Source organism: Bombyx mori, chromosome 13 (genome assembly GCF_030269925.1).
Source record: "Bombyx mori chromosome 13, ASM3026992v2".
In the NCBI taxonomy this organism is placed as follows: domain Eukaryota; kingdom Metazoa; phylum Arthropoda; class Insecta; order Lepidoptera; family Bombycidae; genus Bombyx; species Bombyx mori.
In genome coordinates this window covers 16,562,389-16,581,968 of record NC_085119.1, presented here as the reverse complement: position 1 = coordinate 16,581,968, position 19,580 = coordinate 16,562,389, and the positions used below count along the sequence as shown (strand labels likewise).

Below are 19,580 nucleotides of genomic sequence, written 5' to 3'. Positions count from 1 at the left end.
TCACATCTTTGATTCGGTTAATGCCCCACAAATAAAAATAGACTGTGAAGAAATACACTCACCCATTAATTCTTCATAATATTTTAGGCCTGTTAGAAATATTAATAAAAACAAAAAATTTATAAGTTTGCGTAACTGATTAGTCTTCACTATTTCTGTTTGGTTGACTATGATCCTTATCATTGTCACCATTGTGATTCTCACCTTCTTCCTTCACCTCAAATTCTGTGACCATGTCTTACTGTCGTATCCCATGACTGGTCAACTACTTTCGTCTTTAGACACTGTGGTATTCGGATGAGAAGAACCCACCATACGAAAAAAAAAAAACATTTCTAGAAAAGCAAAAAAAATAATTATCATGCGTTTTGGCTTAAAGAGTGGGTCAATCGTAATCCCATTGTGTTGAAACTTCGATCTAAAAAAGATGATTTAAAAAAGGCCTTCACCGCGAGCTGTGAACTAGTCTTTACACACAGCGATATCTAGCAAAAAGAAAACATATTTATTTAATGAGACCCTTTATTTAACTATACTTGTAACTATGTTGTAACTATACTTGAGACCTTAGAACTTATATCTCAAGGTGGGTGGCGCATTTACGTTGTAGATGTCTATGGGCTCCAGTAACCATAACACCAGGTGGGCTACGAGCTCGTCCACCCATCTCAACAATAAAAATAAAAAAAACAAAGTCGCTACAGCACGATTTCAGCCCAAGTCCAGTAATAGTCCAAGCATCATATTGCTATATATTATTTTATTGTATCACTTCTGTGAACTGTTTCTAGCACTCTGTAGTTGAGCGTTCTATCAAGGTTACGAAAACTATAATTACGAGTGTGTTGGAACTATAAATAGTCAAGTACGGATATTTTGGGGCTTCTTGGAACGAGTCATTTGATTAGCGATTATAAGATTAGCTATTTATTCTAATAGTAAAAATAATTCATTTTCATTGCTTTAAAATTGATGTCACTTTAATGTAACTTGATCATCTAATTTTTTTTATTGCTTAGATGGGCGGACGAGCTCACAGCCCACCTGGTATTAACTGGCTACTGGACCATAGACATCAACAACTTAAATTCTGCCACCCATCTTGAGACATGAGTTCTAAGTCTCCGTTTTTAGAGTCCAACGGCTGCTCCACTCTTCAAACCGAAACGACGTACTGCTTCACGGCAGTGCTCTGAGGAATTGTTCGAAATGATACCGGCATCTCGTTTTTACCATCGCACCGCCCGCCACCGGAGTAGAGTTCATCCATACTACCTGGAGCCACTGCGGTCATCCACAGTGCGTTTCCAGAGGTCTTTTTTGCCACGTACCATCCGGCTATGGAATGAGCTCCCCTCCACGGTGTTTCCCGAGCGCTATGACATGTCCTTCTTCAAACGAGGCTTGTGGAGAGTATTAAGCGGTAGGCAGCGGCTTGGCTCTGCCCCTGGCATTGCTGAAGTCCATGGGCGACGGTAACCACTCACCATCAGGTGGGCCGTATGCTCGCCAGCCTAAAATGGCAATAAAAAAAAATAAAAAAAGAAATAGGCAGCAGGGTAGTACCTACCCGCGTGGACTCACAAGATGCCTTACCACCAAATTTATACAGAGTTCAACATGATTCGAGAGCATCAGTCAATTATGAATGATGTTACATTATCATAAAAGACATTTGTTCCCATTTCAGAAAAATCCAATACGGCCTCCTATCCAAATCATGCTGTTTTTTTGTTTAGTTTAGTTTGATTCAATACGCTATCACACCCAAAATATTACTGTAGTCGATTGCTTAATAAGACCGCTTTTCTTCTCTTAGTCTTGACACGGATGTTACAGTGTATTTTCATTTGCATAAGACTTAACCGCAAGCAAGTCAATGTAAATGTTTATTAAAAATGATGCTCAAATTAAATATTAACTAGAGGATGATGAACTTTTTTTTTTATATTTTGTGTTTTTTAGAATTTATATTTAAATACGAATTACATGTTAATATTAAATTATATTATTTGTTATTTTCTTTTAATAAAAAAAAAAAAGTTAATGTTTAAGTTGATTATAGATAAAGTTGATTATTGAAAACACGAATTTTTCTGAAAATAAAACGTAGCTAGATCGATTTATCGCCATAAAACAACATTTTCTGAAAATAAATCGTAGCTAGATCGCCCCGAAAATCCCCTGTATACTAAATTTTATGAAAATCATTGGAGCCATTTCCGAGATTCAGATTATATACATACAAAAATTGTTCGTTTAAAAATATAAGATAAGATATAAAGATATAAGTTATGATAATAATTTTCCTTAAAATCAAATATAAGAAGGCAATCGAACAGGAAAACGTATGGTCAACCAAAAATAACTAGCAACACGGGTGGTATTCAAACTATGGAATCTTTCAACGTTGCGTCTACGAGCATCCTTCTCAGCCCTCGAGTAAAAAGTGGTAAAGTCCTCCTGTTGAGTGACACGACGATAGGAGATAATGTCGAACGGTCGCTGAAATAAACACTCTTATTGGTATTTATACCAGACTTTGACGATGATATTTTAGTGTTCTTTTTGGAACGAAGTTCCTTATGGGACGATGCGGAGGGGTACCTTAACTGGGAAAAAACGTCCGTAACGTAAGATTTTTATAAGTAACGCACACAGTGTACGACTTAACTTTGTAATAACGTATAAATTAGTAATACACACAGTGTACGACTTAACTTTGTAATAACGTACAAAAAATAACATCTTTTTTTTATCATTCATTGACCACGATCTGAGAGCGTTCGTTTGCGCAATACACTATTATGCAAGAAACCGTGAATGAAGTGTACCACAATAAGTTTGCACGTTACCGAATGACCGGTTGTTGCGAAACCTCCAGTTTTATTTTCTTTATACCTCGAATAGAACTTAAAATTAATATTTTTATATTAAGGAAATTCGTTCCTATCCGGTGTCCCGCGACACCACACATCTTTTTTTAATTTCTCACTTTGTCAGACAAAGCAATTGTATAATCATTTATGAACACCTGCCCATAGTAAAAGTTATCGTGGCCTAAAGAATAAGACGCCCGGTGTATTCGTGTCGAACGATGCGAATGTGACGGTTTTCGAATCCCGCAAACAGGTACCAACTTTTCTAATGAAATACTGTGAAGAAAATTGCGTAATAAAACAAAACCCACCTATTTTATAATTTACGTAATTTAAAACCTGGTGGGCTATGAGTTCGTTCACCAGTTTAAGCAACAAAAAAGGAAAACCCTCAATCTGAAATACAATTAATGAAAATACTGATTACTTACGCTACTACAATCGCTTTTTTTTTAATTACTACAATCCAGAAATGACCCACATATTTAAGTGAACGCCGAATTAATGTATCGAATTAATCTTAGTCTAAAAAAATAATTCTGAAACTGCAATCTGATTTATTGAGCCTTAAAATCGTATAACAACGTAAGTTCAATAGTAATAGTGCATCAACATCAACCAATCCAATTATTGTAATGTTTACAAAATTTGATACATTATTATAGAATGACATATAAAATGACATTACTTTTTACGAAAAAAAAGTTTTCTTGGATCACTGAAACGCGATTATCCACATTAATACTAAAAATACGATAGTAACTATGAGAATGACAATAGGTGAATTTTAATTCCAATGCTCAGCACTGACCTCCACCCACGAGAGCTAAAGTGTATTCCACGCGGGCAAAGAAGCCCGGAAAACTAATAACCCTTCTTTTTTAAAGTTTACTCACTAACCGTATGCTTGTATCTTATTTGTTATTTTGTGCATACGTTGTCTTTGTATTTTCCTTACTACTGAATTTAGAAGTTAATATATTCTTAAACTAACAAACCTACAAGCTCAATCGGAATAAATCAGTAAATGTTCCGAGCAAGATAAATTATTGTTGAACACCAAAAAAAAGACTACAATTCACTAATACGTATAACTAAATGCGCTTAAAGGCGCCGTAAAACTTAATTAAAGAACCGGATATCACGAAGCTCGTATCACACGGCACGCGCTTCACGAAATGCAAACTTTAAAAAGACAACGCTTAAGCGTTAAGCTTTCGAAGCGTCATACGCTTGTTATTATTAGCTACAATGCATATAAACAAGGTTCGCCGGCGGCTGTATCGATGCGTCGACGGGCCACTACTTACGAACGTTTTAAAAAGCTAACCCGTCCCGAGTGAGGGAGATGGAAGCAGAGCACGTGGGAAGCGGATTCCGAACGCACGCACCCCCTCCCCGACCCTTACGGCCGTTGCGCCGCGCAAGCCAGTCGCGCGCCGACCGCCGATGAGGCAACACGCGCAAACGAAGACCGTTTGTTACGGACACCCGTGTTAACACATTCGCTGTGATTTGTTTTGAGTGTGACGTCACTTGTGAAGTGCACCCGGTCGGGACGTTTTTTTTTTTAAGTTGTGTAGTTCATGTGCATAATGAGGTTGTACTCTGCGTTATGAATGGACTGGAACGCTGCTTTTTCGATCAACGTAAGTGTTCGTTTTTAGTATATTTTTTTTGTAAAATCCTGAAACGGGCGTGTGCGTAAATTGTTAATAGATTCCGTGGTTTAGGGGAAGGTTGTGCTTGCGTATTCTCGGGACGTGACTTGATATCTTCTGAAGTTCATTTGGGTCCCACGAATATTCGGGATTCAAAGAAAAATGCTTTCGTGATATCGTGAAGATAAAATGTATTTTTTATTATTATCGTAATGTTATCGTGCATTATATAATACAGCACTTTTGGTCATTTGTGACAACGACAACTTTAAATAGTAATACTTTGAATAGTGTAAATAGTAAAGTGGACGGTACAAACCCGGGATGAAATAGTAAATATGTCTTTAGTCTTACCAATTATAGTGTAGGTAGTCTGACCCAATTCTGATTGAAAGTTACGGGGACCTTTGGGAACGAAACGAAAATTGGTACAAAATTTTAAATGCTGAATTAAAGTCGTCTTAAAATAAATTAAAATATTTAAATTTTCCGTAAAAGAATGCCATCACAGCACTTATCGAACAGATTTAAAGGCACGGACGACGAATCCTTTGAAAAGTTTTCGTCGCTGTCAGCCAATGAAAAAAACTCAAACTATATGCGTTTCCGCTTAATAACTTACTTCTCAAAATTATATTAAGTCCACCAGTAGACGTCTTATAGGCTGATGGTGAAAGTACTAAATTGAATATTACATCAGGATTTCGTATTCATGTGGATTTTGTGAAGGTAAACCAAACTAGTTAAAATCGGTGTTAGTAAAATCATTCGTGAGCACAAAATCAAAGTTTGCGAAATCTGAAATGTAAATTATTTGATTGGATGATTGCAAGATTAAATCGTAAAGTATTTTAAGCTAGGTTTTGTAAATATCATGCTTAGAATCTCGACGGAAACCTAGAACTCGTAGTTACTCGATTAAGTGAAATCGTTCGTGAAATAAATACATCGCTCCATTGAGCTCGACGGAGCATAGCCATGCTCATACAGGGTCGTGTAATATTCTATTATTTGTTGAGATGTGACTATATAGTAAAGAAGCTTAATTTTGTTTTTCGTGCCAACAAATTTACGCAAAAAACAATTGGTCAAACACGAAAGATATGATACGATAATTGTATCTGTCGACATTTAAAAATTTGCGGTTATGTAATTTAATGTACTAAAATGGCGAATATTAATTCTGTATGCGACAGTACCGAAATCGTTTGAGTAAGGCTAAATAATATCACGTTGTTTAATTGATCATTGCTTTTTGTTATCATTATCACAGAAATGGTAAAATATAAGTTTTCGTCCAAAATTGTCCAAAATGCAAAAATCATAATCATTCGTCAAAAAATTCTTTCAAAAATTATAGTCATTTGTGACCATAGGTCGATTTGAACCGTTGCGTTGTAAACTCTGAAAATGGAGCGGTCTCGTAATGAAACTGTGAAGTTATTTTACTGCTTGTGTTGTCTAAAAAACTAACTACATACTATCATAACGGGCATCCTGGTGGCAATTACTTGTTATTTGGATTTATTGACATGACAATATAAACTGTGCGCCCGAAAGCTCAGTACTCCGACAGCGGTAGAAATAGGATGTTGTACCAACCTGCACTGGGTCATAGGGCAGATCGCACTGCCACAACCATTATAGGAATTCGCGATTGACTCATGACTAAATAAACTGCGTTTAAGTAGTCAATTGTTTTTATTAATGACTAGGCGATTACAAATACCAGTGAATCTACAAGAGAACTTAAGATAATATCCGTGTTCGATGGTACCTACAGTCTGAGTTAGTACTATGAGACGAAACTGATAGTTTTTTCTAATTCATAACGTGCTTATGCCTTGACTTTGGTGCAAATATTCATTTGTTCTAAATATTAAATACATTTTTAAACTCTCAACGCGACACACAATGAAACTTATTTAAAAAGAAATGATCCTCATTACGGAGATAAGTGAAATTATTTTTGTTTCAAGCAGAATTTCTGAATACAACGCATAATTGTGGCTATGTCAGTTATGTTACTCGTACACAATGTAATGCGTGGATAAAATAATCTATACTTCTATAGATACCTTAATGTTTTTTAAGTGTTTATTAGTTTATGTATATGCCAATATCTAGGGCAATCGGATCGACCAAAACCTATTTAACTACTAAAATTTAAGTAGTGCTCGCTTAATTGTCGAAATTCAGACTTAACTCGACACCTCAAGACTTCAATTAATTTAATACATTACGTTCATTTATTATCTTTTGTTTTGTTCTTGATATTTAAAGAGATACAAAACGAAAAAGCTATCATATTATATTATTATATAGATACTGAACTAGTTTGCCTTTGCCTATTTAGATATAGATATCGCAATTCGTGTTTGAATCGTATTTTTTAAAGATGAATTTAAAATATCTAAAATTCTCTACCAATTAAATGTAATACAGAGGTACATATATCTACATATCTGTAGACTGTAACGATTAAGAAAATCCATTCGCATCCTCAGAGTTAATGTAAAAAGAGAACAAGAAACGATAGTAGCAAGAAAACATTAAAAATAATTTAAATACCTACACAATTTTAGCTGTGGTCTTGTGTGTGTGGTCTTGTGTGTGTGGTGTTTCTTAGTCTTAACGGATCACGAGCTTACACAAACTGAAGAGACTAATTAATCTTAAAACTCATACACATTTTATTCGTTACATGATCCAATGTTTTGCATGCTTTATTGTTTTTGTAATGACGGAAATCTGAAAAGTTAAGTGCTGCAAAAGCAACTTGAAATTAGAATTATCGTTTACTAGCGACCCGCCCTCGCTTCGCTTTGGAAACTGTAATTTATTGAAGTTATACTATATTAGCTAGTACTATAGAAGCTATACGTACACGCACCCTTTTTTATTGATTTCTCTACTATTTAATGGATGTTATTATACATACAAACCTTCCTCTTCAAACACTCTATCTATTATAAAAAACCGCATCAAGATCCGCTGTGTAGTTTTAAAGATTTAAGCATACATAGAGATATAGGGACAGAGAAAGCGACTTTGTTTTATTATACTATGTAGTGAAGCAAAAGTGTGTACGTCGCCTTGTTTGACAGCGCAGGCGAACGTCAGTGTCGGCTGACATAAACAGTATATCCCTTCATATTTTTGTAATTTACCCACAAAAACATAATATGCCTTATAAAAGTGACGAATATTTACTTTTTTAATAAATAAATAATGTAAGAAGAAAACGAATACAAAGTAATGCTGCGTAAGACAAAAAAAGACACAAGAAGTATGTTTGTAAGGAACTGACACAATATTCTGTTTTGTTACGATAACGCATTGAACGGAACGAGATAAATTGACGATGATTCGTCCAATTAGGAGCAAAGGGCCGCTGGAAGCCGTTAGAAGAGATCGAACACGTCTTATTGTGAAATCATTCTATCAAATTAACTTCAAATGATCACGGGTCGCGTCAAAATATTTAAATGTTGGAAGCCGTCGTGGACTAAGGGATAAGACGTCCGATGCATTCGTGTCGAGCGATGCACCGGTGTCTGAATCCCAGGCGGGTGGGTACCCATTTTTCTAATGATATATGTACGTACTTAACAAATGTTCACAATTGGTTTCCACGGTGAAGGAATAACATCGTCTTATAAAAGTCAAACCCGCAAAATTATAATATGCGTAATTACTGGTGGTAGGACCACTTGTGAGTCCGCGCGGATAGGTACCACCAACCTGCCTATTTCTGCCGTGAAGCAGTAATGCGTTTCAGTTTGAAGGGTGGGGCAGCCGTTGTAACTATACTGAGACTTTAGAACTTGTATCTCAAGGTGGGTGGCGCGTCTACGTTGTAGATGTCTATGGGCTCCAGTAACCACTTAACACCAGGTGGGCTGTGAGCTCGTCCACTCATCTAAACAATAAAAAAAAAAGACTTACTCACTTAAATTAAACACAATTCGTAATAAATTTGAGAATAATTTTGAAAATATGTTCCCGGTTTATATTGTAAATGTTGGTAAATTTGAATCTAATTAGGAGCCTAAGAATGTAAACTACGCACTATTTTACTCTGCGAAATAAAATAATTATTATTATATATTAATATATTATATACATAATACTCAATAAATGAATGGTTATTTAATAAACACAATGCGCTATTTTCCCAAATAAGTCATTCTATATTGTAAACAAAACAGTTCCGTGTCGCATCCCGACACGTTCGTGTTTAACGAACGTAAATCAATGAATGGACATAGCAAATAATACAGAAAAAAACATCCCACGTGGCCGGGGAAGACGAGACCACCCGTGATATACTCGTTCTTGAACCCGATGCTCCCATTATCAATATAACCATTTCTATTCCCAAATAATTTACATATTATTTCTCTTCGACCGGTTTTGTTTGTTGACAAAACTGCATCGTCATTTATGCTGTTGTTATATTCGTTGAGTTCTGTTTGAAAATGTCAATTGTTCGACTACTGGCTGTTACTAGTTTTCTGCTAAATATTTGTATAATTAGTCGCACTAATGTTTTTTGATAAATAATTTACATAATGAAATAATTGTTTATTTATTCACACTTTATCGTAATCCTGGGCGATTGTCTAATTAATTAATAATAATAATAATTAAGCCATTTAATCCAATTCTCACTCTCGATTTATAACACAATGATTGTTAGTAAGTTGTAGTTTAAAATTAAAAGGTTACATACTTATAATTAATTAATTATTTAATATTAGTACTATGTATGAGATTTGGACCCGTATTTGGGTAAAGGACTCCTCCATCCTTTTCCATGACTCCTTCCTTGTCCTTGCCTGATTTTATGTAGTAATTTCCTGCGACGTGTGTTATGTCATGTCTAATTAATTATAATATAACTGAAAATATCTCTCAAATCCGTATACGTGAAATTCGTTTTAAACTGGAATCCCACGGTCGCGTGTTTAAGTTTCAAGACGTATTCAATAGACCTGCACCGAATTTTAACTGTTCCCCTCGATGTTTCCGGTTAATTTAAGCCGGAGGTCGACACATGCATCGAAACGGCACTCGTAAGGCAACATGGCGGAACTCCCACGTGTGCTGTACAAACAAGAAACTTCCCAGAAAACACAATGTCATCAGCAACAAAAACATCGTTCCCTAATTGCCTGTCACCATATCTGATCATAATAATTATACTGTGTACTTGTATATTGTGGAAGTGGTACATCTCAGATGTTTGGCTATAGCTGAAAAGGCATGAAATTAGGGCCTAATTTTAAAGAAGTTTATAGAGATTAATGTGCCGTATATTGCAGAAGTGGTTGTATATCTTATAAGTTTGGCTATAGCTGAAAAGTCATGAAATTAGGGCCTAATTTTAAAGAATTTTATAGAGATTAATGTGCCGTATATTGCCGAAGTGGTTGTATATCTTATAAGTCTGGCTATAGCTGAAAAGTCATGAAATTAGGGTCTAATTTTAAGAGAAGTTTATAGAAATTAATGTGCCTTATATTGTGGAAGTGGTCGTATATCTCATAAGTCTGGCTATAGCTGAAAAGGCATGAAATTAGGGCCTTATTTTAAAGAAGTTTATAGAGATTAATGTGCCGTATATTGCAAAAGTGGTTGTATATCTTATAAGACTGGCTATAGCTGAAAAGTCATGAAACTAGGGCCTAATTTTAAAGAAGTTTATAGAGATTAATGTGCCTTATATTGTTGAAGTGGTCGTATATCTCATAAGTCTGGCTATAGCTGAAAAGTCATGAAATTAGGACCTAATTTCAAAGAAGTTTATAGAGATTAATGTGCCTTATATTGTTGAAGTGGTCGTATATCTCATAAGTCTGGCTATAGCTGAAAAGTCATGAAATTAGGACCTAATTTCAAAGAAGTTTATAGAGATTAATGTGCCGTATATTGCAAAAGTGGTTGTATACCTTATAAGACTGGCTATAGCTGAAAAGTCATGAAATTAGGGCCTAATTTCAAAACAGTTTATAGAGATTAATGAGTCGTTAATTATGAAATTAAATTCTATATAACAGTAAAGAAGGGGGCATTTCCTGCACAATTAAGGGCACAATTCGATACACACGAACAGTTTGAGAGTAAAGAAATGGAAATTTTACGATGACCAATAAAAAAGTAATGGGCAGACAAAACGATTGAACTTAAATGACCCAACATGATACTATGTTTGATGTTTTTTTTTTTACCGTTGTCCTAATAATATATTTACAAATGGCTTAAAGACCCTCAATGGCTTTGGATTCTTTTTGCAGTTTTGTTATCACAGCACACATCAATTTTAAGTGATGTTTGAATTATATGACTAGATGGATTGACAGAGCCATAGACATCATTTAGATATTACTGTTACCCATCCAGATAATCTTGATACACTAAATCTCAAGTATACAGTTAAATAATGGTCCCATCCTTCAATGTGGAACTCATGACTGGTTAACATCAAATATAGAAATGATGATGGTACATTCCCATGCATGCTCACAGTATACAATTCCAGTAATAAATAATTTACTTATATTGAACATATATTTGTGTATTATTTTAATTTGGTGATGTTGATAATGATTACGGTATTCTGATGCCAAACTTTACTGGCGGTAGGACCTCTTGTGAGTCCGCACGGGTAGGTATCACCACCCCGCCTATTTTTGCCGTGAAGCAGAATGCGTTTCGGTTTGAAGGGTGGGGCAGCCGTTGTAACTGTACTTGAGACCTTAGAACTTTTATATCTCAAAGTGGGTGGTGCATTTACGTTGTAGATGTCTATGGGCTCCAGTAGCCACTTAACACCAGGTGGGTTGTGAGCTCGTCCACCCACCTAAGCAATAAAAAAAAAAAAACTTACCAGCATATTTCTAGAAGCCTTCTCTCTGCTTAGTTCAAGGCTTGGGTGTTTCTTGCTACTATGTCTTATTGTAAACATGAGAACCACGATGTTGCGATGAATTCTGTGACGTTTTTTTACGTTTACCCAAACTAGGACTTAAACAGGTCGTTAGATATGGCTTCGAGTGGGAATTTCTATTTTAGTATTCTCTACTTTATTTGTGGGATTGAAACTGTTATGTTTAGATGTGACGTGTGGTATAAAAATGGATGTTTTTTTTTCATATCGATTGCCTGTTGTAGAGCAGATGTGGTTTGAAATTAAGAGCTGCGTATAATTTATTTATTTTATTCTGGTAGGGCCCAATTTCCTCCTAAATGTCCAGGCCTAGGGGGCAGGCTGGGTATGTGGGATTTGACGGTCTGCAGATGTTGGGAGCAGACCGCGGGCCCAAGGATTTTAGGGTCCTACTGCACCAAACGACTCCCCTTGCGTTCTCTGACTCGACGTCCGATCTCCGCCCAGGGTCAGAACCCGCTCAGACTAGGGAGGTTCACGCGGTCAACACTATAACCAGACTTGTATAATTTAACAAACTTAACTAAAAATTAATTTTCATAAGTATTCGGACGCTTACAATCAATTATATAATGTTTACGATCTCTTGGCACCAAATTTGCTTTAAATTAATGACAATTTAAAAACTTAAAATAAAAGTGTATGATTAATAACAAAATTCAACGATCGAAATCAAAATATCAAACGTTTCGAGACTGATGACACAATATTGAATGAAAATCGATAGACAATTCAATATTTGAACTTTGAGGATAACTAACGACTTTCTAATTAATGGCGACGATTGTTCAGTTAATTACCGATAATTATAGACGTTGGGTACAATTCACTTGCAGCATTGTGTTCGATATTTTTGAATATATTTTTTAACGGAATTAGAAATTTCTATATTGTCGTGGATCTCTATGTATCGTATGGTGGCTGTCGCTTCCACCACGACCACGTGGCTGCCACACGACAGGAATCTGCGAAAAGACCGTGGTACACTCTTGTGTTGGTTCTTAATTTGGTCTAATACCATGTATAGGGGTATGGATACCTGTATGGAACCGAGTAGTATATTCCCCGGTAAATCCCTTGGTCATCATTTCCGACCCTCACGAGAAGAGATCAGGCGATGCTACTCAATCGCCAGCTAAGAAACAATGACAAAACCAATGTGATGTTCTGCGTAGGTACATTTGAGACCACAAACCGTGAATTAGGGCACAGCAAGAATCCCACACATGTGCAATCTGTATTTTTATGTTAGATTGATTGATGTGCTCTAGTTCGTACGCAAGCTTACACGTGCTGATCCCGAGATCAGTTTTGCGATTACTTAAACTTTTTGAATTAGAATCTGACGCTTAAAATGAACACGCGGCTATTATTGTGTTCCATGGTAACTGCTCCGAGGAATTGTATGAAAATCTCTCTCCTTCTAACTATGGCACAACCGGAGTAAGGTGGGGGTTGCCTCTATTATCTAGATAATAGACATAAACCTCGAATCCCCGGCGTTCATGAAGCGAACGCCTTAGGGTCGCTTCTCACTGACAATAAGATACCGCGAGAAGGCGGGTATGTCGATTCGATTCACAAATTGAATAGTGCGTTCGCGCCGTGCTTTTAGATTCTTGTGAGATTTTCGTCCCCCTCAGAGAAGGTCGGTATGAGCGGACTTAAACGTAGCGGTTTTAACCGGAATTAGCGTCGCTAACCGCTACGAAAATCCGATACGTCAAATGCACCTTTATACCCATTTCATTTAAATCACCAATCAATACAAAAGTCTTCACGTATGGTAATGACATATCATTCATATTGTGTATTGTGGCGTAAAATTGAAAAACATCGCGCTTAAATGACATTCATGTATTCATAGAAACGTGTAGGGCGCATCTCTTATTTTGTTTTGATAATGTTGTCTACTACCTTACCGTTACAGCGTTGGACGGTGTTTTTGGTTCAATGACTTTTTGGAACAAAGTTCCTTATGAGACGATGCGGAGGGTACGTACGTACCCTAACTGGGAAAAAACGTCCGTAACGTAAGATTTTTATTAGTGATGCACACAGTGTACGACTTAACTTTGTAATAACGTACAAATTAGTAAAGCACACAGTGTACGACTTAACTTTGTAATAACGCCCAAAAAATAACATAGTTTCTTATCATTCATTGACCACGATCTCAGAGCGTTCGTTTGCGCAATACACTTACTCTTATGCAAACAACCGTGAATGAAGTGTACCACAATAAGTTCGCCGTTGCCGAATGACCTTGGTTTGTTGCGAAACCTCCAGTTTTATTTTCTTTATACCTCGAGTAGAACTTAAAATTAATATTTTTATAATAAGGAACTTCGTTCCTATCCGGTATACCACGACACCACATATTTTTTATTATATATATTTAACGCTAAGTAGTTATACTGACACTATCGCTCCATCGACTTTAGCAATGTTAAGGCCACAGCCAAATGGTTTCTTAGGAATAAACACAACCCGTCTATTTCTTCCAGATATTTGTATTTCAGTAACGTATTTTGGTTACTATTCCTTTGGCCCAATATTAACCTCAGTTGTATTAAAATTGTAAATTACAATCTGATCACACGCAGTAACTATTACCAATTCAATATCTGTATAGAAATAGGTAATAACAAAAAAGTGAAGTGCGATTTTCTCCTGTGTTTCTCAACCGATTTTGTTAGTTAGTTTTAAATTATTTGTTTGTAGTATTTCATCCGGTTTTAACGAGTCGTAAGCCTACTGAGTTTCTCGCTGGATCTTCTCAGTGGATCGCGTTTCCGATCCGATGGTAGATTTAGCGAAGCACTGCCCTTGCTAGGGTCAGTGTTAGCAAATTCGCCAGGCTGAGCCCCTTGAGCTCGCCTAATCGCTCTGTGAATTTAGTATAACTCCGCTAGGTTACTAGAACAGTTAGCAAAAAAAAAAACTCTTAAATTTTTCTTCGTCACTCACCTGTTGACCATTTTTGTTGTTCTTAAAATATCTTTGATCACTGATTATGGTCTAAATGCGAAAATCCCGCGTACACTGGTAATACAATTAATTCGTTCATGATACCAGAAGCTACACGAAGTACTAACAACAACTGTACAAAGTTATACCTTAATTGGAGAAGTGACGCGCAACCCTACAGAATGCTATAAATGGAACAGAAAAAATATAGGTATGAGGATAACGCCAAAAATATACCAATACTGTGTAAATGCTTATAACGATATCTGAAAAAGCAGTCTAAATATAAACTTTGCTTATTTTACGTTAATATAGCAAAAAACAACATCAAATCTATATACCGACAAAGTATCAACATCACGATTTGGGTTGCAGCAAAAAATTGCTTATTATCGAACGATTTCTCGTTTTTAACAATTCAAATAACGTTTTATTCATAACGGTCCCACTCTGGTGGATTCTTTTCATATGTCAGTTATATGTAGGGTTTAATGGAGGGACGTAATTGAAATTTAATATGGGGTGTTTTAAATAACTATTTTTCTTCTAGGCGGTATCAGCTGGCGTATTTAATGCTACTATAGTAACTGTAGTGTTAGTACTTTTTTTCTGTTACCCTTTTAGCTAGTAGATAGTCGAAGAGGTTAAAAAAAAACAAAGAAAAAACCTAAACTCTTTTCTAAGCATGCTTTAAACGATACTTATGTTTTTATAATACTAGAGGTCCCACAGAAGTCGAAAGTCGACTATACTTAATTGAAATTTTAAGTTTGAACATTATTATGGTTCTATTGTCAAAAACTTTACTTCTTTAATATCACATATTTTAAGAAAATAACAGGGGCGATTTTTGTATGGGAGGCCAGGGGGTATAGTGAGCCTGCATAGGTGGCATCGACCTCATCGCTTGCCCCTAGGCAAGAGGTCGAAGTCTACGGACTGGAATGTATTACAGCTTGACCTACCCGTGTGGGCAAACAATATCCCGTATTCCCACTGAATGCCAGTTGGCGATTACAGTACGCTACAATATTCAATAAAAGCTTTCGAACATCCACGAGAAAAAATATGACGGAGCTATTCTAGGCCTAAATCTGGTCGGAGACAAGGAGGAGATTTTATGACTTCAGGCACGTTATTATTTTGGCTTTGGGTGTATTTAATCGTTACTACATATTGTTATAATGCATAGTCATCCTGTTGATTCGACCATGATTGAATGATTCCATGACATTAACGATACATACAAGTTAATGGATGGTATTAAAACAAAACATTAACAAGTATTGTTATATACCTACTAATGGTCACCCAGCGGTCGAAATATGACCATAATTATTAATTTAAAATATAAGTTTGAACGTCATTTGTCAAAGACTTCACTTCTATAATCACAGATTTCACAGACAAATAATATTAAAGACCAACAATATTAATCTATTCTCGATTAGACCACAGACTTCAACAATAAACAAAAGAGTGTAAATGTGAATGAAAATACATGGTAGTGTGTGTAATGTTTTATTTATTGATTTAATGTATTTTTATGAATAATTTTCAAAAGCTATTAGCATTCTGCACTCCTTCTCTATATTTTCTATAAGTATTGGAAATTTCATACTCCTCCGTCCGCGTAATTTTCGTAAAAAGTGGTATAAAGTTTTTGCTTCACGTATTAATATATATGTCGGCGCAGCGCCAGGGATGGCTAAGCGGTAGTTTCCATCATCACTCGTATTTGGTTGAACTCAGTTTATAAAAAGTCAATAGAACCTTTTGAATAGTAATTATTGAAACTCAACACACACAACTTTCACAATGACAGGGTAAACCGACAGTTTCGGTTTCCACATACCGACAGACCGACTGACTGACTGACTGACTGTCAGAAACTCACTGACTGAGACGGACTGAATGACTGTCTGACACGGAATGCCACGAATCTTTTTTTTTTTATGATTGAAGCATTACTGGTGGCCCGGAGGCCTTTCCAGTTTCACCAGGACAGGTGGGCGAGCAAAGGCTCAGCCAGGATGGGTGGGATTTGCTAACAGCTACCCGAGCGCCTCCGAAGGAGACCTAACAACTCAAGAGTAGCTGCTTCGCGAATGAATCTACTACCGGATCGGAATCGCGACCCGCTGAGAAGATCCGGCGAGAAAATCAGCGAGCTGATTCATGGGCTAGGTTGCACGGCGAACTCTTTGTCGAGTTCGACGAATACGGTTACCGGGGTCCCTAAGCCTGCTCCTAGAGCTGAAGGCGTCTAGTGCAAAGGTTATTGGATCTGATGGATCCGTAAGGACGTGTAGCCACGACTCTGTCCACGTACCGCCATTTTATACTGTGGCGTTACGGAGTCTACCCTACATTTAGTGATATTTATCAAAACAACATTTCATCATTTAAAATAATAGTCAAAACAACGTCTTAATATTACTAAAAGTCGTTAACCACGACATATAGATAACGCATAGTTTGAGCACCACTAATAATAATATTAGAAAAGTGACGCAATGCTCTCATAATTGATCCGAAATGCTTTAAAGGAATGTTTACCAATATAAATTCACATACACATTTTATATTTATTATTAAAGAATAGCTGATAACAATATGATGATAATATAGCAAATCGTGTCACCTAAAAAAGCGTTTGCGTGTTGTATTTAATAAAATTAACGGTCCTTAATTTGCAGGTTTTTAATCATCCATGAATGTGTGTATGTAAATTAACCTGTAGTGATTGAACATAATTCAAACGATGTACCTATCTGTTACGTTGTAAAATGATATTGTATGCGTTTTCATCACAACATAAGACTTTCAGTCGAACGGCGTACGAGAGCTTATTGCAGAGTATTATTGGACCTCTTGTGAGTCCGCACGGGTAGGTACCACCACCCCGCCTATTTCTGCCGTGAAGCAGTAATGCGTTTCTGTTTGAAGGGTGGGGCAGCCGTTTTGTAACTATACTGAGACCTTAGAACTTATATCAAGGTGGGTGGCGCATTTACGTTGTAGATGTCTATGGGCTCCAGTAACCACTTACCACCAGGAGGGCTGTGAGCTCGTCCACCCATCTAAGCAATAAAAAAAAATGTATTTTATTGCTTCGATGAGTCGACGAGCTCACGGCCCACATGATTTTAAGCGTTCATAGGAGCCCATAGATGTCAACATAATAAATGCCATCCACAAATATCTCAAGGTGTTTCTAGGTTTCAGGGAGTTCGAAGTCTCAGTTTTTTTTACCTAACAACGGCTGTCCACCCTTCAATCCGAAAGGTATTTGTTATACTGCGTCACTGCAGAAATAGGCAGGACGGTGGTTTCCTACCAGTGCGGACTCACAAGAGGTCCTACCACCAGTAATTACGCAAATTATAAGTTTTTACACGTTTGTTATTATTATTACAATATGTTATTCCTTCACCGTGGAAGTCATTCATGAACTTTAAGAATGTTAAGTGTTTTATCATATTAGTAAATTGGTAAAATTTTATTATTTCATTGTTTATAAATGTGTTTAAATTTGTAAATCGTTTCCCTAATTTGGCCGGAATTGTCTCGAATTGCGTTGTTTACACAATCGTAAGGGCCCGGAGTGCAAAGGGTTAATATTTGTTTACACATGAAGTCGTCATGTGGTGCTGTAGTTTATTCTTCAACCTTAAAGAACTAGATACTGACTATAACTCTCTACCATACATTGCCGACCTATAGGGGCTTGTTTATTGATTAGAGCAAAGATCTCCTGTTTATTGACGAACAATAACCAATAACATTTCAGTATACAAATAAGTACCTACTTAGTATATTTTATTTTATGATATTTTCAAAATAAAAAGATTAAATTCCTTTAAAATTTACAAACAAAAATATATAAGTTAAATTTAAATCATAATATACTTAATTAAGGACCTTTTTTTTAGCTTAAAGACATTTAAAACGAATTTTGTAATTAAGTAATATACCACGAACGCCATCTGTTGTTGAGGAGTAGAACGAATTCCCGTCCATGACTTACAATAAAATAGTGTAGTTTTCAATTCGTTATAATTGAATATGCAATTTCGAAAAGGGCACATGTCGCATATTTTTTCAAATACGTTTTTTCATATACTTACATGTAGTTTTGAGGCTTACCTACACCCATTTTATAATAATTCCAGTAATTTTCAATTGCTAATTAACACTAAAATATATATCTCAAAAGTTAATATTTTAAATTTTACACTGCTTTAGAAAATAATCATTTTTTTTCATTTCCTGAACATTTAACATTTTCAGAGATGTGCCCTTTTCGAAATTGCATATTCAATTATAGAATCATCGGACAATGGCTAAATGAAAAAAGTAATGGTTCAGTAAGTTACAATAATATTATATTCATGACGACTTTTTCACGTATCTCGCGGATGATTTATGTATCATAAGTAGGTAATAATAGTAATAATTTATATAGTACTGTAAAACCCTTGAAGCGAAGTCAACGAACATTATTAATAAAAAAGTTTGGATAATAATATTTAATTTATGGATTCAGGGATTACACAATCGTTTTCGAACCGAATATCGAATGGCCGGAAATTAACTGATACTGACCAATATCGATATTCGGGATGAGCTGTCAAGTATCGATTTATAATTTAAATAATATCGTTTAGCAAAACCGGTGACAGAGAATGGTGACTATTGATATAACAAGTCTGTCCCCAATCCAAATGTATTACTTTGAAGTATAGAACAGCTGTTATTTGGTTGAAACACATGTCTCGACCCATAAAATGGTCCGTAATAATATGAATGTCCATTTACAAATAAAAAATCCTTTTATTCTTCGCGATATTCTTTTAACAAGACATGTGCTGTATTGGGCCATAAAACGTGCGTGTAAACGCGTTTGGTACTTTTGATACTATGTATGTATATTCGAGGACATTCAATTCGAGATAAAACAGAAAAATGAGCCAAAGGAATGACAGAATGGTGTCCAAGATATAAAAAGCGAAATAGAGGAAGACAGCAACGTAGATGGGAAGATGACATCAAAAAAGTGGCAGGAACGACTTGGATGAGAAAAACGCAGGATAGAATATTATGGAGAACCCTTGG

General features: G+C 35.9%; 1 protein-coding gene across 5 annotated transcripts in view; it reads left to right on the top strand.

Moving 5' to 3' along the window:
* The first annotated feature begins 4,299 nt into the window (after positions 1 to 4,299).
* The window catches only part of LOC101737256 (teneurin-m), a 306,072-nt gene continuing 290,791 nt past the window's right edge, over positions 4,300 to 19,580 (top strand). For all 5 annotated transcript variants that reach the window (XM_062671919.1, XM_062671923.1, XM_062671922.1 and 2 more), the window contains exon 1: positions 4,300 to 4,528. In XM_062671919.1, coding sequence (XP_062527903.1) covers positions 4,495 to 4,528 — 34 coding nt within the window. In that variant the 5' untranslated portion in view covers positions 4,300 to 4,494. The remainder of the gene's footprint in view (positions 4,529 to 19,580) is intronic.